At 37.6% G+C, this 22,518-nt stretch overlaps 1 protein-coding gene across 1 annotated transcript in view; it reads left to right on the top strand.

The window, feature by feature from the left end:
- Window positions 1-21,702, top strand: part of STK3 (serine/threonine kinase 3) — a 127,603-nt gene extending 105,901 nt beyond the window's left edge. Inside the window, exon 11 of the mRNA XM_058040779.1 lies at window positions 18,367-21,702. Coding sequence (XP_057896762.1) covers window positions 18,367-18,525 — 159 coding nt within the window. The 3' untranslated portion in view covers window positions 18,526-21,702. The remainder of the gene's footprint in view (window positions 1-18,366) is intronic.
- The last annotated feature ends 816 nt before the right edge of the window (window positions 21,703-22,518 follow it).

Raw genomic sequence — 22,518 nt, forward strand, 5'->3', positions numbered from 1 at the left:
TCCTTTGAGTTTTTCTCCTTGCTGTGGTGGTTCCTACTGACTGTTTGCTACATTTATACATTAAAAAAGCATATGTTGATTTTTAAGGACAAAAGTACAGACTAAAAATTATTATTTTTACTACCTTTCTTAATAGCAACGATGTCTACCTGTAAAGCAGGCAAGAGAATGTTAAATGTCTTAAGACTGATTTTGGTAAATGTTAGGCTCATGCTGACACTGGTGCTTTACAAGTTCTTATCTATAGGAATCATTAATTGAGTATTTCCTGACTATTCTGTACCAAAATTTCCTTTCTATTTCTTCCTTCTAGAGTGGTTATACCAGGCAACTTCACATTTAAAGTATAGAAGGGCTTCTACTTTTAGTCTGTGGGAGGCTTCTGTTAAGAAGTCATATCTTACTTTTAGAGTATACATATTTAAAGGTTAAGCTGAGCCATGTACAATCAGAGCTTTGTCACTAACCATAGCATGTAAGACTTGTTCTAATTTCTAAATTTTCAAAGCAGCCACCTGGAATTAGTTGAATCCTTTAAATTAGCACAAATGTCATGAGGATGTGATACAGGGAATCTAAATACAGTTGGGCTGCACTTCAAACTTTGCTTTTGGAAAAGACATAAGGATAAGCACTGTGGTGCTTAAGGATAGACATAAGGATAAGCACTTACAGGATAAGCACTGTGATAAGTCACTGTGTGGTCCTGGACCATGTACTGTGCTGGGTGCCAGTGGGGGAGAGCCTTCCTTTCCCCACTGCCTTTGGTTTCCAGTTCAGGTGGGCAATAATCAATCATAGCGCTTCTTTTAGTAACACCTTCTGACCTCAGTGTTACATGTTGGATAACATGAAGTAAAACTGGATGAATGGTGTAGTCCTCATCACTCAAAAGTGTCAATTATTTCAGGGGTAAGGTTGGTTTTCCTAGTGGTGCTGCAGAATCTCAGTGTTTGGAGAGTTTTAGTAGGCTCTGTGGTAAATTACTTTGCAATACCTGCAGATTTCTTTTCCTCTGTGTTTTATATTCCATAGGTCTGCAGATGCCTTTCAGCTCACTGGACAGAAAATTTACTAATAAGGATTCACTTCCTGGTGAAATATCTCCTCACAGGACTGTGAATGTTACTTAAGCTTTTCTTTTAATTAGTTGTGTTGTTTTAAATGATAATCAAAATCTATTGTAAAAGGTAAAAATAGCAATTGCTTCACTGAAACAGTTTAATTAAAACATTTTTTGAAGTATTAGGGTTGTCACATTTTCATCAGTGCTATCACAAGAGTTGTGGACTCTGCTATCTATATATTGCTTTTAAATTTATTGTGGTTTTGATAAAGCAATGGTTTTGCACAGTGGTGAGAAGATGTGATGCCAAGTTGCTGGAGGCTTTTCTGAGAGAGAAGATTTTGAGTGCTTCCAAATTAAACCAGAGCTGCCTGAGCAATTAGTTGAAGAAGTCAGAATGTCAGTAGTAACACTGAAGCAACATGAGGATTCAAATAGGTGACACCTGAAACCTTTATTCCAAAGATGCTATTTCTTCCTCTTCAAGGGTGTGAGGGCTTTTTCTAAAAAACAATTGATAAGTTAGATTGTGCTTTAAAAGTCATTGTTGTATAACTTCAGCACTTGAGTAGGTCACCATCTACATCCACAATTGGGCCTCATTCATAGGCCCATATTCTTCTTATAAATGTGAGAAGATCAAATTTATATAGAGAATAAATTAATATGATACTCAGCTCTTGTTCTCTTGGAAGAGGGAAGAAATACAGGAACACAAGAAACTATTGCAATAGGTTACATTGTAAGATGATGTTAGAAAAAGGTTTTCAAAAGCATTTATTGTGTGGTCCTGATAATGACTGATGATTGTAGGCATTTGGCATTTAAAGAATATTGTGAAGTAAGAAAAAAGTTTACAATTTGATTTTCTAAGTCTACAAGAAATAACTGGTACAAAAGCTTTGCTTGCTGTTACTGCATTTTCACTTGTTGGGTTTTCAGATGTGCCATTTTTTGGTATAGGTATTGGTATTGTAATTTTGCTGTCAGATATACTGTGAATCCTAAAATGGTGCTGAGGATACACCATCTCTGTGTTTCTTCTAAGGTGCTATGAATACCAGAAAGAGAAAAGCTGCTGTGTTGGGTGACCCCAGCCCTGCAGAATCCCCCACTCTTGCATTTAAATGACTTGTTTACAGTTTTGCACACAGACTGAATTTGAGAAAACTACTAATCCTGTTCCAGAGCTTTGGGGGAAATACTTTATATGATTTAGAAGTTGTACTGTATAAAATCAATTTTATTCACTTTGACATAAAAGCCCAGCCATCTTTCATATATTTTTGTGATCTCTCCCCCAACCTATACTTATCCAAAATGGGATACTTAGTCTTACTGTGTGCTTTCTGCTAATAATTTAATCATACTGGTGTTTCAAATTTTTAATCACCCTGTACAAAGATTATTTTTGTGCCATCTAGCTGTATAATATTTTTCATCCGTTTCTTGAGGAAATTAGACTTCTATTATTGTGCTGTTTATCCTGCTAACTTTTGAGTCATATTGACCAAATTTGACCTCCAGCAAAGGTGGAGGTTTCAAAGGAAGTTAATTTGCTCTAAGTTTCAATACTACTACTAATTTGCCTCTTGAGAAGAGGGATCCAGGATGGTTACCTGTGCTGGAGGATGGGTTGTAGCCCAAAGCCTGTAGTCAGCTGTTGTCTTTGTCATGCTGAAAGGTTGACTGTGGCCTCAGCAGCCTGGAGCCAGGGACAGAGGGGTGGCATACCCATGAAATGGGAGCTAGGAAAAGACTGAGGCAGGACAGAAGGGCACACTGGCTCATTTCTGTTATCTCCATGTATCAATCAAGCTGAGTCAATTTGTCATGCTCAAAAAATGTCCAACTCCCCCTTGTCCTCCTCCCTCTCCCAGCTCACCCTACAGTTGCAGAATTGGTAGATTGTCATGTAAGGTAGCCTGAGGGTTTCACACAGCAGGACTGGCCCTTTGGGCTATCTCCTGTGATTAGATCAGATTTTGTGTAGAATGAAGCTTCTTCTTTAGTCTCTATCCTTTTTTATGCTGCTCCCAAGATTCTTGTCTTTCATTAAGTGCCTCTCACCTGAACATTTTATGCAACAATTCCCTTCCTTATATAATGGTTTCCATATGGTTGCTGTATCAAATTTAAATATACCATCTTTGGGCTCCATTTTGATGTCATCTGCTTTTTTATCCTTCTTTGAAACAAGAGAGATGTAATAAGAAAGTGGTTTTCCTTGATTATGCTCTCAGTACAAGGCAGTACTCCATCCAAAATGAAGTTTCACTGGAAGGAGGTTTGATTTTGGCTTTATTAATTCTTCAAACAAAGAGCTGTAAATATATTATTTCTTCTCCTGTACACAAAACTTTGCATTTGACTGCTCTGTGTGTTGACTTTAGCTGTGATACAGAGATATCTGTATAACATTTTTATTTTAGGAGAAATAAATTCCTTAAAGATGTTTTGCTCATAGGTAGGAACGTCATGTTATCCAGCCTGTATGACTTCCATGTTAAACAAAATTCAGGCTCCAGGATGTTTTCTCTGAAAGGTCATTGGAAAGGTGAGGAGCAGAGATGAAATGATATCATCTCATGTTTACATTCATTATGCAGTGCAGTAGTGGGTTGACCTACAGGAAAATAGGTCCTACATTTGAATTCCTTCATAACTTCCTAAGTCAATTGTTAATTCCTTCTGCTGGAGGGAATTTTAGAAAACCATGTAAAACTGGCAGCAATTTGGCTATTACTGTATTCAGGTTTTGAGGGCTTTTGACTATTTATATTGTGCAACACTGCAGCAGTATTGTTATAAGCAGAAGATTAAAAAAACCCCCAAAAGTAAAACAAGTTTCTTGCATTATCTGTGCTGAATTTTTATCTAATGTGCTTTAGTTTTCTTAGAGGTTTCAACTAATCTGCATGTAATCTCTGTTGGAGGACACTGGCACTATGCCATACAACTAATTTTTTAATTTTCCAACATTAACTGCCATTTTCTGTTTCTCCACCTGTTCATAATTCTGTCCATGAGCTTTTCTGTGCCTAAAATTTTCCTTAAGGCTAGAGCTGACACAACTTGTTCTATTCTTATCTGTTTCTATGGCATTTCATCCTTTATTGCTTGGTATTTTCTTACACAATTTGCTATGGTTGTTATGGCAACATTAAATAACAAATCTGTTAATTTTCAAATTATATTGCTTTCAAAACGTTGTATGATATATTGGTGAGAAAGAGGTGAAATATTTTCAGCATAATAAAACAAATTAATGTGATAAATTAATTAGCCTTGTAGTTTTGCAATGTGGCGGCTTCTAGGCAACTTATTATGCACTGTGGTCCTACTTAGGGAAGTATAAATAGAATACATTTGTTGAAGTAGGAGCAACTGTTAAATTACTGAAAATACTCCTTTGCTATTATTATTCTAATGGCCAGGATCTGGTAATCGTGACTGGCATTCTAACAACATCATCAACAACCAGATTAGTAGGCATTTAGTTCATAATTACTAGGATTCCTTGTGTAATACAGACCATCAAATGACATAAATACATTCCCAGAATGGAAGATATTTGGAGATATTAATGTTAAAAAAATCAACAGAATAAGATCTTTCTCGTAGATACTGATGGAGGAGAGAGGAATATTGTTTGAAATTGAAATGGGCAAGAATCTAAAACTTCTGCAAATGGAGTATAAAGTCAGAATCAGTAATGAAAATAGAAGCACAGTTACTTCTTTTACAAAATTAACTGATGGGTCAGGTTCACAAATTTTTTTGTATGCAACTTTGTAATGTTGCTATTTTAAAATACATCTTCCTAGGTTTTGGATTTAAAAAAAATATTGTGAAGTCATTATTTGCATTTTGTGTCTTTTAATGGAGCTTTTGGTGAATTTGACATTCATTGCAACAATTTTTTTTTTACATTTTCTCTAATGTATTTGTTTTTACAGCATTGTCAATTCTCATAGTTTATACAGTATTTATACTTTCAACTTCATGCACGTGTGTGTGAGATGAAGTTAGGACAATTATAATGAAAACCTTACTTTTTCAGTGATGTCAAAAAACCCAACAAGACATTGCTTTCTTCATGTCTATAGCATTCTTAAATTACTAACAGAATTTCTGTGGCGATAGGATGTTGGGACATCTAGACTTGGAGTGAACTCTGATTTCAGGCTGTAACAATGTAAGTTTTTTAGACATTAAACAGAAAAAGTATCATTTTTCCTCCATCAGACCTGAGCTGGCATTGTGTTTCTTCAAGGAAAAATAATTGGTTAGTGAGTCCACTGTTCAATATGTGGTGTAGTTCAACAAGGCAATTTGTATTCAAAACCATGGCAGCTTTTCAGAAGATGGTGGCTTAATGCCAAAAGCAACTTCTCTGTCACTGACAGAATGTACCCAGAAAATAATTTGAGTTTCAAATGAAAACACATCTCTCTCTTTGGGTGACAAGGGGAGGTGATACTAGTACTGGGGATTCTTAAAATAATTATATTTTTGAGGCTCTTAGCATTTGCTGCTGTATGTTAATGTCAGGTTTTAAAATATCTGAGGTTTTCTCTTTGTGATGGGATGTAGAAGTTGTAAAGATCCTCATGATTCCTTCCTTTCCCATTCCTGCATCCTACTGGCACATAAGATGAATTTCTTTTGTATTAATTCCATGATGTATGCTGTATATTTACTTCTTTCTGAGGGTAGGGATTTTTTTCACAGTAAATTCTAGTGTTCATGTCCAGACTTGTGCAAGAACTGGAACAAGAAATAACCCATGTGCATTGTTAAATTAATATTTAAGGTCCAAGACAGACAGGCAGTCTTTTGACACTTACATTTCTTGCATCTGTTTAAGCTCATGCATATCCATCAGATCTGTCGGTGATAAGGGAGTTATTCACTCTCTTTTTATTTTTACAGACTGAACGATGACTCTAAATACATGACCAGTCCTATAAATTTGTACTTTGTCTGTCTTCAGTGTTGTATCTCTGAATGCAGGATACTATTCAAACTGAGGAGTAAGCAGAAACCCCAGTGATGTATTCTGAATAAATTGTGAGGGCATTTAATAACCTCAGAGTTTGTATTTTCATCTTTTATTTTGGAAGGGCACCGCTATGAAGATGGTCAAAGCTACTGAACTGCTTTCACAAGGCACTGCACACTGAAATACACTTTTTTTGGCTTTTAATCATACTTTTATTTAGAGCTGAGCCTGTGAATTGTATAGCGACTGACTGCATTGAGCATGGATTTTGTTTGAGTACTGACACCTTGCATTGGAGGAATGCATTTTTCTAGCTCACATTTTTCTTTTGCGTTTTATGTGGTCTAGGAATGTGCTGCATGTGAGTTCACATTATTTCCTGCCCTGATAGTTAAGTTTGGAAATAATATAGGTTATGCCTTTGCTTCTACTTCAGTTTCCAATCTATAAACACAAAATCAATTCTAAAACCTGGATTGAATTCCCAACAGTTTTTCTTGAGAGGGATCTAAACTAGAAGCTACAGACACTAGAAGTTTACCAATGTTCTGCACTTGAACATTACCAGCGTTTTCAATGTTGATATACTAAGATTTTATGATTATTTTCTTTTTCTTTATGGAAAAAGAAAATGGATTTTTAAGTCTAGAAAATGGAGCCCTTAATTGAACCCTAAATAATCATTCCAGAGATGGATTGGAATACCAGCAGAGAGGCCAGAAAGATTCAGCTGAGATGTGTTTCACATGATGAGGGTTTGCAGAGCTCGTACCATTCCTGAGTTTGGGCTATGTCATCGTCATCATTCACTCCAGAGGTGCAGAAGGGGAGTGGTGAGCATTCTAAATTTGAATGGGGATTCATGAACAGCATTGGCACAAAAGCTTGTACAGTACCTGTTAGCCTTGAGTAGTGAGTCAAAACTATATCTGCAGATTATGAAAAACCTAATTGAATAAACTAGTGTTGCTCTGTTGTCTGTGAGAAGGCAAATAAATAAATACTCTCTGGATCTTCCTAGGAGAGAGTTCTGTGAAGGTAAGAAAGAGCTGTGCTAATTGTTGTCTTGATCACACTGATGTTTGTGTCACAGACAAAATGTTTGATAATAAAATATTTCTTTGGCACATGATTTTAGCAGTTCTGGACTCAGTAAATGAATATGCCGCTGAATCGTTGAATCTTAATAAGTGTAGTTTCTAAATTCATAGAGAGTGAGCATCACACTTCTCACAAAGGTGGATTGTGTTTTAGAGACTAGATTTAGATTATGCTTAAGTGTACTGTTCAGTGTCTAGATTCCCTGGATTTCTTGTTCATTAAGATGAATAGTCTGTTTTGTTTTTTTTTAATTTAGCCTTGCTTTTAGTTGTACGTTGATACATGGAACTCTTGATTAATGTGTGCTGGCATGACAGATTATCAGTGATTATCATGTTCTGTATTTTTGGGATATTTTTTAGCATATTATTTGCAATAGAGTGGTCTACTACATGTTTGTAAAAAAAGAGATCCTGTATATTATTTAAAAGCTGCCAGCTAAGTGGTGTTATTCATAGATTATCCCTTTCTGTATTTGTTCACTTATTTTAGATTTAATTTAGTCTGGATTAAAAGCAAACCAGTAGATGTCTGCTAGATTTAGCCCATCATGCAGTGGATTTCATCAGGTTCATTGATAGTGTTTATTTATTATGTGTTTTCCAAGTATGGGGCTGGTGCATTTTGACAAAAGAAAAACCAAATCCACCTTAATGATCCAGCTGAAACTGTAGTGCCTGATTGGTATGATTTATAGATAGGACTTCAGTGGAAGGCAGCATCAGAAACAGTTAATAAACTATTGTTTTGGTGTAAAGAGATTTTTAAAAATCTGCTCAGTTCTTAAGCCTGAACAATTTAAATCAATTTTCATAACACTAAAACTTCCATCAGCAAATGAGATCTCCATCCCCTGTGATTCAGGAAGCTGCCGAATGCCATGCAGGAGTGGAACAGTACCATTCATCTTTGGGTATGCCATGGGCCAGGATGCTGCTACTGGGCACCCAGATCTTTTAGGAGAACTGTGAACCACATCAAGCTAAATACTGTGAACCACATCAAATTAAATAGTAGTCAAGTAGTTCTGGCAGGGGAAAAAGGATTTCCAGAAAATGTTTGAGGAAGGAATAAAGAACTTTTGAGGAAATGTATCTCAACACATTCTTTAAAAACCAACAGTGCTTCTCTTTGATCTTTTAAGTTGTACAGAAAAGAAAGCTTGGTGCTGTCTGGTGAAGATGCTACAGACTGGGAGATTGATTCTGCCCTTGCAGTTCACTGCAGTCAGTCCCTGTGTGCAGCATCCATGGGCTCTGTGTTGGTGTTTAGGCGTGCTCGGTGTGCTTGGCTGTCATCCTCCTCCAGTCCCTCTCCCAAGGTGGTAACCTGCAGACCTTCCTGAGGCAGGGTTCTCCTCCCTGCTAACTGAGATTAACAGCTCAGTTAAATCTTTCTGCTTAGCCCAGTCTTTATTGAGTTGCTGCAAGTTCAGATTCCACAATTTCTGAGGTTTTGCAGGCCTCTTTCAACTGATGCCTCAGTTTTCTTCAGAGTTTTTTGCTGCCTTTGCTGTATTTTCTTCCTTCTTCCAGTGATTAATAAACCTGGCATTTGTTGCTCATAAATTGCCCTGAGTCTTTGGACTAAAAGCTTTCTGCATGAAGTAAACCCCAGCAAAGAGTATGTCTATCATTTTTACATTTATTAAAGATAATTTTTTATTCCTAGGGCCTTTGTGAATTAGCTGTTCTAAACTAAACTGAATTATCTTCCTTATAAAGAGTATAGCTAAGTCAAGGTTTCCCAGCAAATAAGATACCAATTCGCGTGTGCGTTTTGGGTTTGGGGGTTGAGTGTCTCTTCCAACAGACTTTTCCCGTTAGGAATATTTAGTTTTGTTGGTTTAGTTTTGATTATCAACCTTTTATGCTTCTCAGAAGATTGGGATTATCATATGTTATCCCTCAGTAGGACACTTAAGGTTTGATGTTTAAAATTCTTTTAGCCTCTTGCATTGCTCTTCAGGTTAAATGCTTTTCTCAGTCTGAGAGTTATTGCTGTGCATGCATTGTGTGTCAAAACTCACTATTATTTGAATTTCTATTTTTCTTTCTCTTTTGAAAATAATCTTAAATGGACTATTGAGGAAAAATAGCTTTAAAATACATCATTATGTATTCAATGATTTTTAAATTTTTAATACAGCTTTTTTTAACCTCAGGGCTTTTACTTCAAGTTACTTGTGTCTTTACTTTTCACTATATTTTTGTATTTACAAAATACTTTAGCAAAACTAGGAGCTTCTTTCATTTTTAAATTTATTTTTACAGTGTTTTGGTGTCTTCAACAAATGGGGTTTTTAAAGTGTTTCTTATCCCTAACAGTTTATATCTTTGTTCTTAATACATACAGCATGCATTTATGTGTAGATGAGTAGAATTTTACAAAAATAAAATACTTTTCTGAATATTTTTTAATGCTCTTTTCATGGAAGAATCAGATGTCAGGGAGGCAGTGGCTTAACTTGCAAAAGCTTTTGGATATGAGGATATGAGGGCAATATTTGTGTTTATGAAGCTGAATTACAGCTGCAGTAGCTGAAATGTGGTATTTCAAGGACACTGTAATGTACCTGCTGATAGCTGAGATCAGGATGAAGGATTATGTAGAAGCACTTGCTATTGCTCCTGGAGACCTATAGATTAATAAAGATAAAATAACTTTTAACTTTTTGATGCTACTTACTTGCTATGCTAAGAGCTTTAAAGAAAGAGTCCCTCTTCCTTTTAAACCCTTATATCTTTGCTTGGTAATATTTGAAAGGATGTTTTGGGTGTTATTTTGGGTTTTTTTGGTTGCCTTCCTTTTTTTTTTTCTCCAAAAGCAGAAGGGGCTGAGGGGGAAATCCTGCATATTTTTAGATCAGGTGTAGTAGCTACTTTGCCATCAACACTGTGTAGATATATTTGCAATGAAGTTTAAACAGCATGGTGAATATCCAGATGGAGTGTTTTTCCTCATCTTTAGCTTATTTACTCTGTTAGGAGCTCCTATAAACATTTGTAGTATTCTTCAGGACAAACTGTACAATTAAGCTTGAGATTCCTGGTATAAAAAAATCACAGGATATAAAAAGCCACCAAGATTTTCTCTAAGGGATTCCAAACTGTGAATTTTTGCCTGTGATACTCTAAAAGCAATTTTTAACATGTCTGTGATGGATGATGAAATTCTAAAGAGAAGGTGATAGCAAATTAAAGTATCATGCTTCAGTAGACCCTAGCATGTAGTGTAACAACACACCCTGTGTAGATGGCATGGGAAAGAGAGACACATTATTTTTTACATTTTCTATGGGATACTAAGGATTTGATCTTGAAGATACTTATAATGGAAGTTTACTGGCTACAGAGTTTTTGAGATATATTGCTTCAGTTTATTTTCCCATGTTCAGACTCTTTCATGGTGCTCTCTTTGTATTAGTGAGAACTATATGCTTAAATAGCTCCAAGAACACCACGTGCTATAGTAGGTAAAACTGACATAAACTATGTTTGAAATGCTTAGGATATGATAAAGCATCAATGCACACTGCCTCACTGTTTTGTCAGGAACTGGGTAATATTGCAACAGACATTATTGCTAATTTTACACTGCTCTTCATGATAAGCTGTGCTTTTCCTTAGATTTCAGTTCCAATAATCAGGATTGTTCATTGAAGTTTTTGACTACTACACTTTTTTTCCCTGAGCTTTTTAGCCTTTTTAATTACAGAAATATTTAGATTTTATCTGCATCCTGATGACTTAAAAATTAATGAGAAAATAAAAAGACACTTCACTTCTCTTAAAGACATCTTATATTAGGAATCTAATTTTAAGGATAATTTAATGAAAATAAATGACTCAGCTCATGATTTTTGAATTTTAGTACTGGCAGTGCTTAATGTGCTCAAAGGAGAGCCCTGGGTGGGATTCAAAAAAGCATGCAAAGGACAGTATGAACTAATGCTACAGAAAAGTTTGTTTTGTTCCTAGTGGTGATTTCTATTGAAATGTCACTTTGTATGAAGCTGATAAAAGTCTCCTAGAGCTGAAAAATATTGATGCTACTGACTAAGATTTAGGTTTGTGTTGCTAAAGTTACATTCAGCTTTAATGTTAGAGCAGAGAGAATTCTACTAGTGAAAATAGGAATTAATAATGGAGAAGTTAAATACACTTTTATCCCTAGAAAAACATTTTAAAAATACATTACCTCTCTATCTTTATTTTTTCCTTATATGCTTATTTTACCCCCCAAGATGCTTAAGGTAACTGCTGTCCTGTGGAATGAACTTTGGCTTTCGACAGTTGTCAGTCCTTCTCTCCTATAAATTGTTACAATAAATAAGGTCCTTTTTATATTTGTATAACTTTGTGCATTGCAACAAGCATTCTTGCTCTTCAGACACCCTGAAATAAATGCCCTCATTCCGTTCCCCATCCCAGTTTTTCTTGAGACTGATTTGCAGTGACAGCAGGGGTGGGGATGGCAGCAGGTCAGAGCTCTGCTGTGCGGCCAGTGGGTGCCTGAGACAGCTCATCCTCACCTGGCACTGCTTAGCCAGGGTCAGCAGGATTTGCTGTGTAAGCAAACATAAAGCAGTTCTCCTGGTGCTGCCTGGAAGCAGCTGAACAGACTGCAGTAGCTGGGGAGTATTTCCTTGCACACAAGTGTGTGACAATGTTTTCACTAGTGAGATTCACAGATTTTGGATGTGAATTCGTAGTAGAGATAAATTGGGCAGAAAGTCCTATCTTGTACCTTTTGGATTCTGACTCAAGTTTAACTTTTTATACCAGTAAAAAAAAGGAGTTTGAAGTGGACCTCATTCTACTTGAGAAAAGAAAACTCTGCTTGACAGAGGGAAGTGAATAGCTGGACAGAAAAGTTTCTGTTATCTTAAACCACTAACACACAAGAAAATCCAAGATATGCACTGGTTAAATCTTAGAAGGTACTGTGGGCAACCCCCTTTTGCAATTGCCATTGATGCAATAATTGTTGTTAGCCATTCTGTTGGTAATTCATACTATAGGAATTGATAGCAGATGGGAAAATAGATGACTCAGAATATAGTATTAATAATCCATATTTTTTTAATCAAAGGACCCTAATAGGCATGTTGCATGTAAGATTCATTTAAGCAGTTGCTAGGAAGAATTTGTTTTTTCAAGTAAACACAACAAACTTGATAGAGATTACGTTTTGTTGAATATCTGTTTTCTTAAAAATTTAAACCCTGAAAATGCATTTGCTTGTTTTTGTTGCACAAGCTTAATAGCAGTATTTCATAATTTACTTTGATAGACCGGAGGTTTGCAATGGTAACTCAGGCATTATGGAATTAATAATGGAATCTACTTTTATCATATTGAAAACATGATTGGCATAGAGGTTTTATTTACTTCTCTTGCTGTCCAGAATGGATTAAGATAATAGTGTTCTACATCCACCACAACTTTGGCTTCCACTCCCTGAAAAGTTTGGATGGCTACACCTATGAGCTAGCCAAGTGTGGCTATTGAGTTCCAGACCCCCTCACTTAAATCCATGGACTGCAGGTACCACCAAGTATCTCAGATACTCAGTCCATCCTTCTGGCTCCTGTGCTGGACACATGTGGGATCCAGTAGTCAGGATTTACATTGTACTCTTTGACTTCTGAGAGTCCATTTTTGATTGTACTTTATGTCCTTCCTTCTGAGCTTATTGCTCAGAACTCAGGTCTGTAGACAGGAATGCACACCTATTTTCCAAGTGCCCCTTTTGGCCAGAATTTTGACAAGGATTGTAAAAAAAAAAAAGTTCTATATGGTGTGGGTCCTCCTGCAGGCATTAGTATTGATTGCAAGTAATTATTCTTTGATTTGCTGAAAATAGTGATCCAAATAAACCTGGTTCATATGGGATGCAAGAAGTTCAGACCAAAAGACAAAAAGAGTAAAACTTGTTGCACTTCCCTTGCAGAAGTTTGGTTCTGGGAGGTGAGTGCATCACTATGTGAGAGAAAAGTTCCTTGTGTCTCACTGAGGACACAAAAAAACCAGCTGCCTGAAACCAGTCATGACCAGAGTAAGAATGTTTTTTGCATAGGTGTATTGTGTTTGTGTGGCCAGGTTTTGGTAGCTGGGTGGCTTCTGTGAGAAGCTGCCAGAAGCTTCCCCCATGTCCAGCAGAGCCAGTGCCAGCCTGCTCTGGACCCGCTGCTGGCCAAGGCCGAGCCAGTCAGGAATGGTGGTAACACCTCTGTGATAGCATATTTAAGAAGGAAAAAAAAGGTATTGCCAGTGGTAATTTGGCCAGAGAGGAGCAGAGTAAGATTGTGTGGGAGCAACAGCTCTGCAGACACCAAAGTCAGGGGAGAAGAAGTGAGGGAGGAGATTCCAGCTCCAGGTGCTGGAGCTGAGGTTCCCCTGCAGCTTCTGGTGAGGCGACTGTGCCCCTGCAGTTCACAGAGGGAGATGGCAATGCAGAGATCCACCTGCAGCCCGTGGAGAGCACGAGGATGTTGGAAAGGAAGCTGTGAATCTGTGGGAGGCCTGTGCTGGAGCTGGCTCCTGGTGGGGACCTCCAGACCTGCGGAGAAAGGAGCCCCTGCTGGAGCAGGTGTCCTGCTAGGACTTGTGATCCTGTGTGTGATCCATGCTGGAGAAGCGTGTCCTGAAAGGCCTACACCTTGTGAAAGAGTGACTCACATTGCAGCAGTTTGTGCAAGCTGGTGCCCATGGGATGGACTCACGTGGGGGAAGTTTATGAAGGACTGTCTCCCATGGGAGGGACCCCACACTGGAGCAGCAGAAGGACACCTCTCCTTGAGCAACAGCAGAAACAACATGTGATAAACTGATCAAAACATCCATTCCCTGTCTCCCTCCACTGTTGGGGGAAGGAGTATGTATAGCTGGGAAGGAGGGAGGGGTGGAGGGATGGTGTTTTTAACAGTCTGATTAACTGAGGGAAGATGTTTTAACAGAAGTCCAATTGACTTCTCGTTATCCTGCTCTGATTTTGTTATAAGTAAATTTAATTAGTATCACCGATTCAGTTCTGTTTGGCCCATGATAGAATTTGGTGAGTGGTCTCTCCCAGACCTTATCTCAGCTTGTGAATCTTTGTTACATTTTCTCTCTCGTGTCCAGTTGTGGGAGTGACAGAGCAGCTTTAGTGAGTGCCGGGCATCCAGACAGGGTCAGCCCACTAAAACAAGAAGTGTTCTTCTGATGACATGCTAATTTGTATTCACCAAACCTTGCATGATCATGCTGGATTATTTTAAACCCCTGGAGTGATCAGCAGTGGCTCCTGCCACCTTCCCACAAGGACAGCACACCTGTCTGTGGAGCGCTTGTAGCTCTGACCTGTGCTCTGATGGCAACTGGAACACTTCATGCCTGGAGCTGCCTCAACTTTTGGATTTTTACTGTATCCCAGTGTAATGAGGACAGTCACATTAAAAAAAGCTTGCTCATGATTCCTTCTCTGTTCTGCTCCTTTTTAACATCTACATGTGGCCTTTCCTGGAAGAGACTCTAACCTATTACAAATAAGTTGAAAAATGAGCATGGAGGAATTAAATTATTAGTATCCCATTTGCTGGAAGTTTGAGATAAAGTGTACTATGTTTCCAGACTTACTGGTCTCCCAAGTGTGTGGCTTAGTTACCTTTTCCAAGGATTATAACTGAAAATTGTAGTTCAGTTAGAAGGTTAGTTATGCTTTTATTATATTTGTCCCATCTTAGGTTGGTGCTGGTGGAAGATATTTCAGCCACTTGGGAACTTGGGTCGATGAGAGTTTGCCTTCCACCAGGATTTCCCCCCAGATCAGGGAGAGGAGAAGGTGGAGGCAGGAGCTGCTGGCACTCAGCTTGCAGCACTGGGAGCTCTGGTCCCATAAGGATGACTGTTGTCTGGTCTCTTCATAGGCAAAGTTGATTTCCCTTGCCCTAGCAAAGCAGAGAATTTCAGTGAGGCTTCTTTACCTGTGACTGTGTCTTGAGAATACATTAGCTTTGAGGAGAAATTATTTAATGTCATCTGGCTCTGGCGTGGTTTGACTTCCTTGTTTGATTTGCTTCCCTTATGCATTGTAGCTTTCTTTAATGAGTGGGTTAACAAATACATCTTTAAGGAGAAAAGTTTTATCATTGTACACCTAATCTTTCTTCTGGAAAACTGGGTAAGTGTACTCACTCTAAAAGGCCGTGTCTGTGTGTGGCATTGTAAGTTGTATTTTGGACTATTGCTTTCTCAAATCCCAAATGTGATTATCTGGTGAAATAAAGGGTCCCAGTGAAGGCAAATGCTTGCACCAGAAACTGCATTATGACCTCTGTCTTGGAAGTGGCCCATCCTGACACTAATTACTGTCTCTTGTGTGGTTGTGGGTGTTTGATCTCTGAAAGAACATAATTCGGTCTGTTATGTAGAGTGGCAGAAATGGAATTATCTATTATTGTCACACAAATGCTATCCTGATTACAATTGTAATTGTAACAATGTGTTACATTTAACAGCTTTTTAAAAGCTACTGAAATAAACTTTAAATTGTTTGTGAATTCCTGTAGCTTGTGCTACTGACTGCTTCCCTCTCCCTTCCCATTAATGCCAGTAGCCCCAGTAGTTACTGCTGCAAGCTACTTGGTGAATTATTTATGGCAGTTTAAATTGGAAGCTGTTTGCAAGTGGAAATGAATGAATGCTGAGCTCTATTGCTTTAAGAATTTGAACCAAAATATTTATTTATGCAGGGCAATAAATTACATAGGAGAAATGAAATATTTTGTTTGAGATATTTCTACACATCTTATTTGATATATTTGCTGTTGCATTCAGTGTTTGGATTATTGCAGGCTTTTAGGGTTTGTGTTGTAATACCTATAGCACAAACAGAAGTCAAAGAAATATATTTTTTAATTTGCCAAGGAAACGTATGTGCACAGACACACACACATAATTTCCCAGATTGAGCTGTGGCTGATTAAGTGATTTTCTCATCTGATGCCATATAGGTAAGACCTTCCTAACTCTTCTGTTTTCTGCCATTTCCTTCCTTTAAGTGTCCTGAATATCAGCTGTTCATATAGATGAGTACTGTGGCTATCTGGATCTCCTGGGAGATGTGTCTGAGATAATTCTGAAAGTTTCTTGGTCTCTGGCTTAAAAAAACTATTTTTCTTTATATTTTAATATTCATCCCAGCTGTCTATGATCTTTAAAGAGTAGTTAATTCTGTTTCCTGGCTCAGTTTCTTGATTGAAATTTAAATAAAAATTCACCCACCACATTCTTCTCTGCTAATTTATGAAAAAAACGTTTTTCAGAGCAGAATAATTATGTAATTACATCAGTTGGAGTCTGTTCTGTGCAGTTTAAGCTTGACGTCTACAGTGGTGACTGAGAGCAATTAAGTGGCTGTCCAGACTGGCCAAGAGTGGGTAGGGACTTCATCACTGGCAGTACTCACAAAACACACACACAGGATTATTCAGTGTCTGCCTTAGGCATTTGCTGGTCTGTGGAGCCCCAAATGCATTATTCCTGTCACGCGTGCTAAATACATTATTCCTGTCACACGTGGGTTTATTGCTCCTTTCATCTGTGCTGTGTTGGGATCAGTTAAGCAGTGGAGTTGGCACTCACATCTCTTCCTGTTATACTTAAAATCTCTGACACTTAACTCCTCTAAGAGAATATCTTCATGGAAAAGTGCATCATATGCGAGTTACATATATAACTGGGCTAAAAATTAAATAGAATAGTGCAGAGTTTTAATCTTTTCTTCTTCCTCTGAAAATGGAAAGGTCTTTTTCTGCAAAATTCTGGGTGACTGAGGAGTTCCTTTCCCCTGTCTTTTTTCTTTATGTTAAATGGGAGGAGTGCAATAAAATGGATTATGTTTGATGCCTTGGGAGACAACTCTTTCCTTCATAAGGAGAAGAGTCTTTGGAAGAAAGCAAGGAAGGGCAAACAAAGTGTCACAAGGAGGGCGGCAAAGATGGTGGTGAAGGGTCTGGAGGGGAAGCCATATGAAGAACATCTGAAGTCACTTAGTCTGTTCAGCCTGGAGGACACTGAGGGAAGATCTCTGCTATCTACAATTTCCTCATGAGGGAAAGAGGAGGAGCAGGCACTGATCTCTTCTTTGTGGTGCCCAGTGACAGATTCGAGGGAATGGCCTGAAGTTGTGTCACGGGAGGTTTAGGTTGGACATTTCAAAAGGTTCTTCACCCAGAGGGTGGTTGGGCACTGGAAGGGCTCCCTGGCAAAGTGATCACAGTACTGAGCCTGAAAGGGTTAAAGAACCACTTGAACAATGTTCCAGGCACCTGATGGGACTCTTGGGGCTGTGCTGTGCTGTGCGGGGCCAGGAGTTGGACATTGATGACCCTTGTGGGTCCCTTCCACCTTGGCATATTCTGTGATTCTGAAAGACCGACATTGCTGAGCACATCTGAAGGCTCATACAGATCTTGGGATCTTTAGTCCTCAAAGATATTTTGACATGTGGGGTTTAATTCCCTTCTTCACTAGGAACCTTATGGTTAAAATGATGTTGCATGAGAATGTGCATCTTTTCCATATGCTCTGTTACACATTTCTGATATGCCCACTCTCTTTATTATGACTTTAAATCATTTGTTTACAATATGCAGTGTTGTCTGTTAGCAGAAGTCATAATGCTGGGGTTTGGACTGTATGTAGCAGTATGTGTTATATGCCTCAATTGCTGATAAAAATAAAGATCAAAAGTAGCAGTTAATTCCTCTGGGAAAACAGATCAGATTGTGTTGATAGAAGCCTGCCCTAGATTCATGAATGAAGTATTGACTCATTGGTAGTTGATTCAGAAAAGTTTGGGTTTTTTTACCCATGAGTTAGGTACTGTGCTTGTTTACAATGTCAGACTATTTGCAAACAAAATAAAGATTATCCCTTTCATAAGAGGAAATTATATGTGCTATTTTAAATTTGTTGACTGTTTTCACACTGGTGAATAATGTGACTGAATGGCACATGGGCAATTCTAACAAAAGAGAAATGCAGAATGGCACTAAATTACATCAGGAAAAAAACACAGAGGCCTGACAAAGAACACATTTTAAATGCAGATGATTCCATGCAATAAATTAAAGGTTTATGAAAGGCAATGATTTTCTCTTTTTTTGAAAACAGTTTCTAATACTTTTTGTTTGGTTGTTTTGCAGTTAAAAAATCTGAGTTTAGAAGAATTACAGATGAGACTAAAGGCTTTGGACCCTATGATGGAACGGGAAATTGAGGAGCTTCGTCAGAGGTACACTGCAAAGAGGCAACCTATCCTAGATGCGATGGATGCAAAGAAACGGAGGCAGCAAAATTTCTGAGTTTGTTTTCCTTTCAAACATAATACTAGGAGTCAGTATGGACACTGGTAACTTTGTAAGCCAGAAGGAATTTGATTATGAGAGTTTTCAAAAATCCAATCTGTTAAATTTTCCTTCATCAGCAGCGACAATTGCAGCACTCAAGAATATTCATATGGTGTTCTGCAAAGGCAGCAAAACACTTTACCACTTGTTTGCATTTTCAGATGTTTAATGTAATAGAAGTTTAATCTGTTACTTCCCAGTCTTTTTCAGGTGGGTAGGGATAACTTGGTGTTGTACATTGGGAGTTGTGTTTTGGAGCACCTGGAATGTTTTCTTGATTGTGCAACACTACCGAGCCTTATATTGCAATGTATTTTTCTCCCACATAGTAGCATATTTATTATGTAATCTTTGGTTATCTTATTTATTTTATGCCTGTTTTCTGTTGGGAAGTATTAGGATAATACTGTGGAGAGCAGAGTCAAATTAGATAAACTTGCTATTGTAGTATAATGAAAAGCTGCTCACCACTGTAGTATCTTTTAAAACTCCAAATTCAACACATATCCTGATTCAGGACAGCACTTGAACGTGTATCCAGCCCATTCATAGTAAAATTTAGGAATAAAGTTAGTAATAGGCACATGTTTTTCTGCTCTCCTGAATCAGGGACTGTTGTACAGTACAGTTGTTACACTACAGAGCATTCTTTGAGAGAGGATTTCTGTCATTTGTACGCACACTGAGTCAGCTTTCATTAAACAAGGAAACAAGTGCCTAATCAGTTTTAATTTTTGTTATTCAGGAGAAGCAATACTTACAGTCACTCCTTAAGTGTAAACTTCCAATTGCTATTGCAATTCTGACCAGTATAAACCTCTATTTTGCACGGTAGTTTTATAATGAAGTAACAGCTACACTTTCTGGATATGTTTTTTGTTTCATTTGGAGTTTTTTTAATCACTGTTTTGAGGGGAGAGGGGAATTATTAGTGCTTTGGGGTTTGTTTGTTTTCATATTGTAGCTACAAAGGGATAGTAATTTAAAAACCAAAGAAAATAAATTGAATACTTATATTTAATAAGTACAGAAAAGAAGCAACATTTAATAGTTTTCTGGGGGGTTTGTCCTGCAACTGCTAAACATTCAAAATTCCTATAGTCTTCTGTTGCTAGATTTTGGGGACTCAGAAATGCAGGACCAAGCTCTTAATAGCTTTTTAAAAGTTCTTGTCTGGTTTATGTTGTTGACTATCTATTGGTAGAATTTACAACATTGTAAGAAATATTTCAGACTTCGCAGAAAATGTGATCCACTCTCTAAACAATCTGCTGTGTTCTGGATTGAAATCTTTACTATCGTTGCCTTGTATGTAAATAACTTCACTGTGATAGTCATACTTCTTTAAACAATACAGCTGAAAAGATCTTTACATTCAGCCTTCAGCTGTTAAGCTTTTAATGGTGACTACTATATGGGCATCTTCTGTTAAACGTTTTCTGGAACTTAGTAATCATCTCATACCTCTTAACATTAATTGTCAACACATGTGGACCATTTAGATGGAATAGTGCCAATTTTGGAAGTGATGCATTATGTCACAAAGCTTATGCTAATGGAAACAAAAAGTTCTTAGAGGATCAGCATTCTACAGCCATGCTGGTACCAGTGCTTGGGTTTGAGCCGTATCCAGCCGTCGCTGTCCTTGTCATTCTCTGTGTGTTTGCATGCACACCACGCTCTGACATGTAAACCCTAGAGGCAAATAAATCTTAATTGTGATTATTAGAACGTCCTTATCCTCAACTCTCTTCATACTTCTTAGAGCAGTGACCATTCCTTGTGAAAATGCAAGAACACAGAAGATCCATAAAAATTACTTTAGGCAAGATAAAATGCACCTGGTAGTCCTGTGCCTCACATTTATACAACTAAATGATGTAAAGTAAAAAACGGTATAAACATATCACTGTGTCATTAGATTATAATCATAATGCAGGAAAAAAATAACAGCACCAACTTCCCTCTATTACTGTGGTTCTTATTTATTTAAAGTAATTTCTACTTCTTGAACTTTCTGTTCTCAAAAGCTCAAAGGTGTGTGTTCATACATTGATTTGTGTAGATATACACACATATGTATTCATATCCATATATATAAAAGAGAAAATATAGAGCAGGTTTAAACCATCAGGAGAGGAGCCTAGATTGCCTTTTCTTGGTGTGCCTTTTAAGCAAAGTATCATTGTCTAGACACTCCTACTTGCATTCTCAGCAGCTAGATTTTCCCTTACTCAATCTTAAACTTTTCCCACCAAAAATAAAACTTTGAGTTTGAATAATGTGGCTTTGCAGTGTAATAGACAAGAATATAACAGGATCACAAATTTCTTATTTTGTGTATTTTGAAAACTTCAGTAATGTGGTACCCTAAAGATGAACTGTGTATCCCGTGGGGACTCCAATAAAAGGCTATTTTAGACTAGAGCTGTCGCTGTCTGACATCTGAAAGCTATCAGAAGGTAAATGACATCCTTTTTTTCTATCCTGATGTGTCTACATAGAAACAACTCAGACTTTGTGCACATGCATGCACACAGAAATGGAATATACATGCATGAGGAAAATCTGAATGGCATGAATAAAACAAATAAAACAAGCTACTGAAAAGGGTGAAAAGTAGCATCTGATGCACTGTAAACTGGGTAGGTACAGGATGTTTGTGACCAAAGAATACCTTCATAAATTAATATGAAATTGGTATGTTGCCATTCTGGTGTGGTGCACACTGCAGTCAGTGTAAGAGCTGCCTTGGGCTTCAGCAGCCAGCATAGGGACCTCTGAATCCTCTGCAAGCATTGACATTGTGCTCAGAGATGGATGCAACTCATTTTTTCTTTCCTCTGTTTGTATAAATGAATCAAATCATCCATGTTGTTGACTACACATCTCTACTGGAGGATGAGCATCTCTGTAAAGGAAAACCAATAGAACAATAAATAAGATATTTTAAAAGCAAGCCTTGCAGGAAATCTAATAGAACTACTGACAAGTTAACCTTCAATAAGATTTTAACCAAGCAATTTCTTGTTTGCTTCTGACTTTGTATGTTTAGGTTTAGTAAGTTAAAACAATTTTGGAAAATCATTGCTTATAACTAAACATTTTTAATAAAAGCTAATTTTTCCTGTATAATTGTTGACTTGTTCATTCTAACTGAAGCAAAATGATCTTAATAATAATCATTAATGTTCATTTCCGTAGTCATCCCTCATGCTTTGTTTCCTTTCTGTAACACTGTGAGCACAGAAACCCACGTCTCTCAAAGTCAGCTCTGGAAAGGATTTTTCCAGATCACAACAGTGCTGCAAGAATTAGAAGTCTGAGGACCCCATGAAAATGGATCAGGCCAGAAATCCTCAGTTCTCTGTGGAAGTCTTCTCTCTGCAGTCTGATGTTGCTGAAGGCCTAATCCTGAGACAGCTGAGCATCACTCAAATATCTTGGCTGTCTTCTTAAACTTGGAGGTGCTAGTGGACATAAGGGGTGTGAGTTGTTCCTTTGTTGTTCTCATGACGCTAGAAAACCAGTAGGCAATTGATAGACTTGAGTAGAAATGTGGCTACATTTAATGTCTGGAATATAATTCCATTACCTGTTTCTTCTGATTTTTTAAAATTATTCTCTTAATAACTTGCCCACAAATACATTTCAGTAAAAGGAACTTGTGACTGATGCTCCTTAGTGAACCATGGTATGTTTGAAGTCACAAAAATTTGATGCTAATCTGAATTAATCTGACATTTATTGGATATTGTAATTATTTACTACTTATTTACAGCAAAAATTAGCTTATCTGCATTGCACAGTGTATTTTGATGAGCATGCACGGTGGCTTTGGGCTGCTTCCCCATTCAGTGTGTTCAAATTTCAGATATAATTATGGCTCATGGTGAGTGAATCCCTGCCCAGGTACATGGGATAGCCTGACTCACCATGGAAAGGCAC

The sequence above is a fragment of the Melospiza georgiana genome, chromosome 1 (assembly GCF_028018845.1).
Source record: "Melospiza georgiana isolate bMelGeo1 chromosome 1, bMelGeo1.pri, whole genome shotgun sequence".
Taxonomy (NCBI): Eukaryota; Metazoa; Chordata; class Aves; order Passeriformes; family Passerellidae; genus Melospiza; species Melospiza georgiana.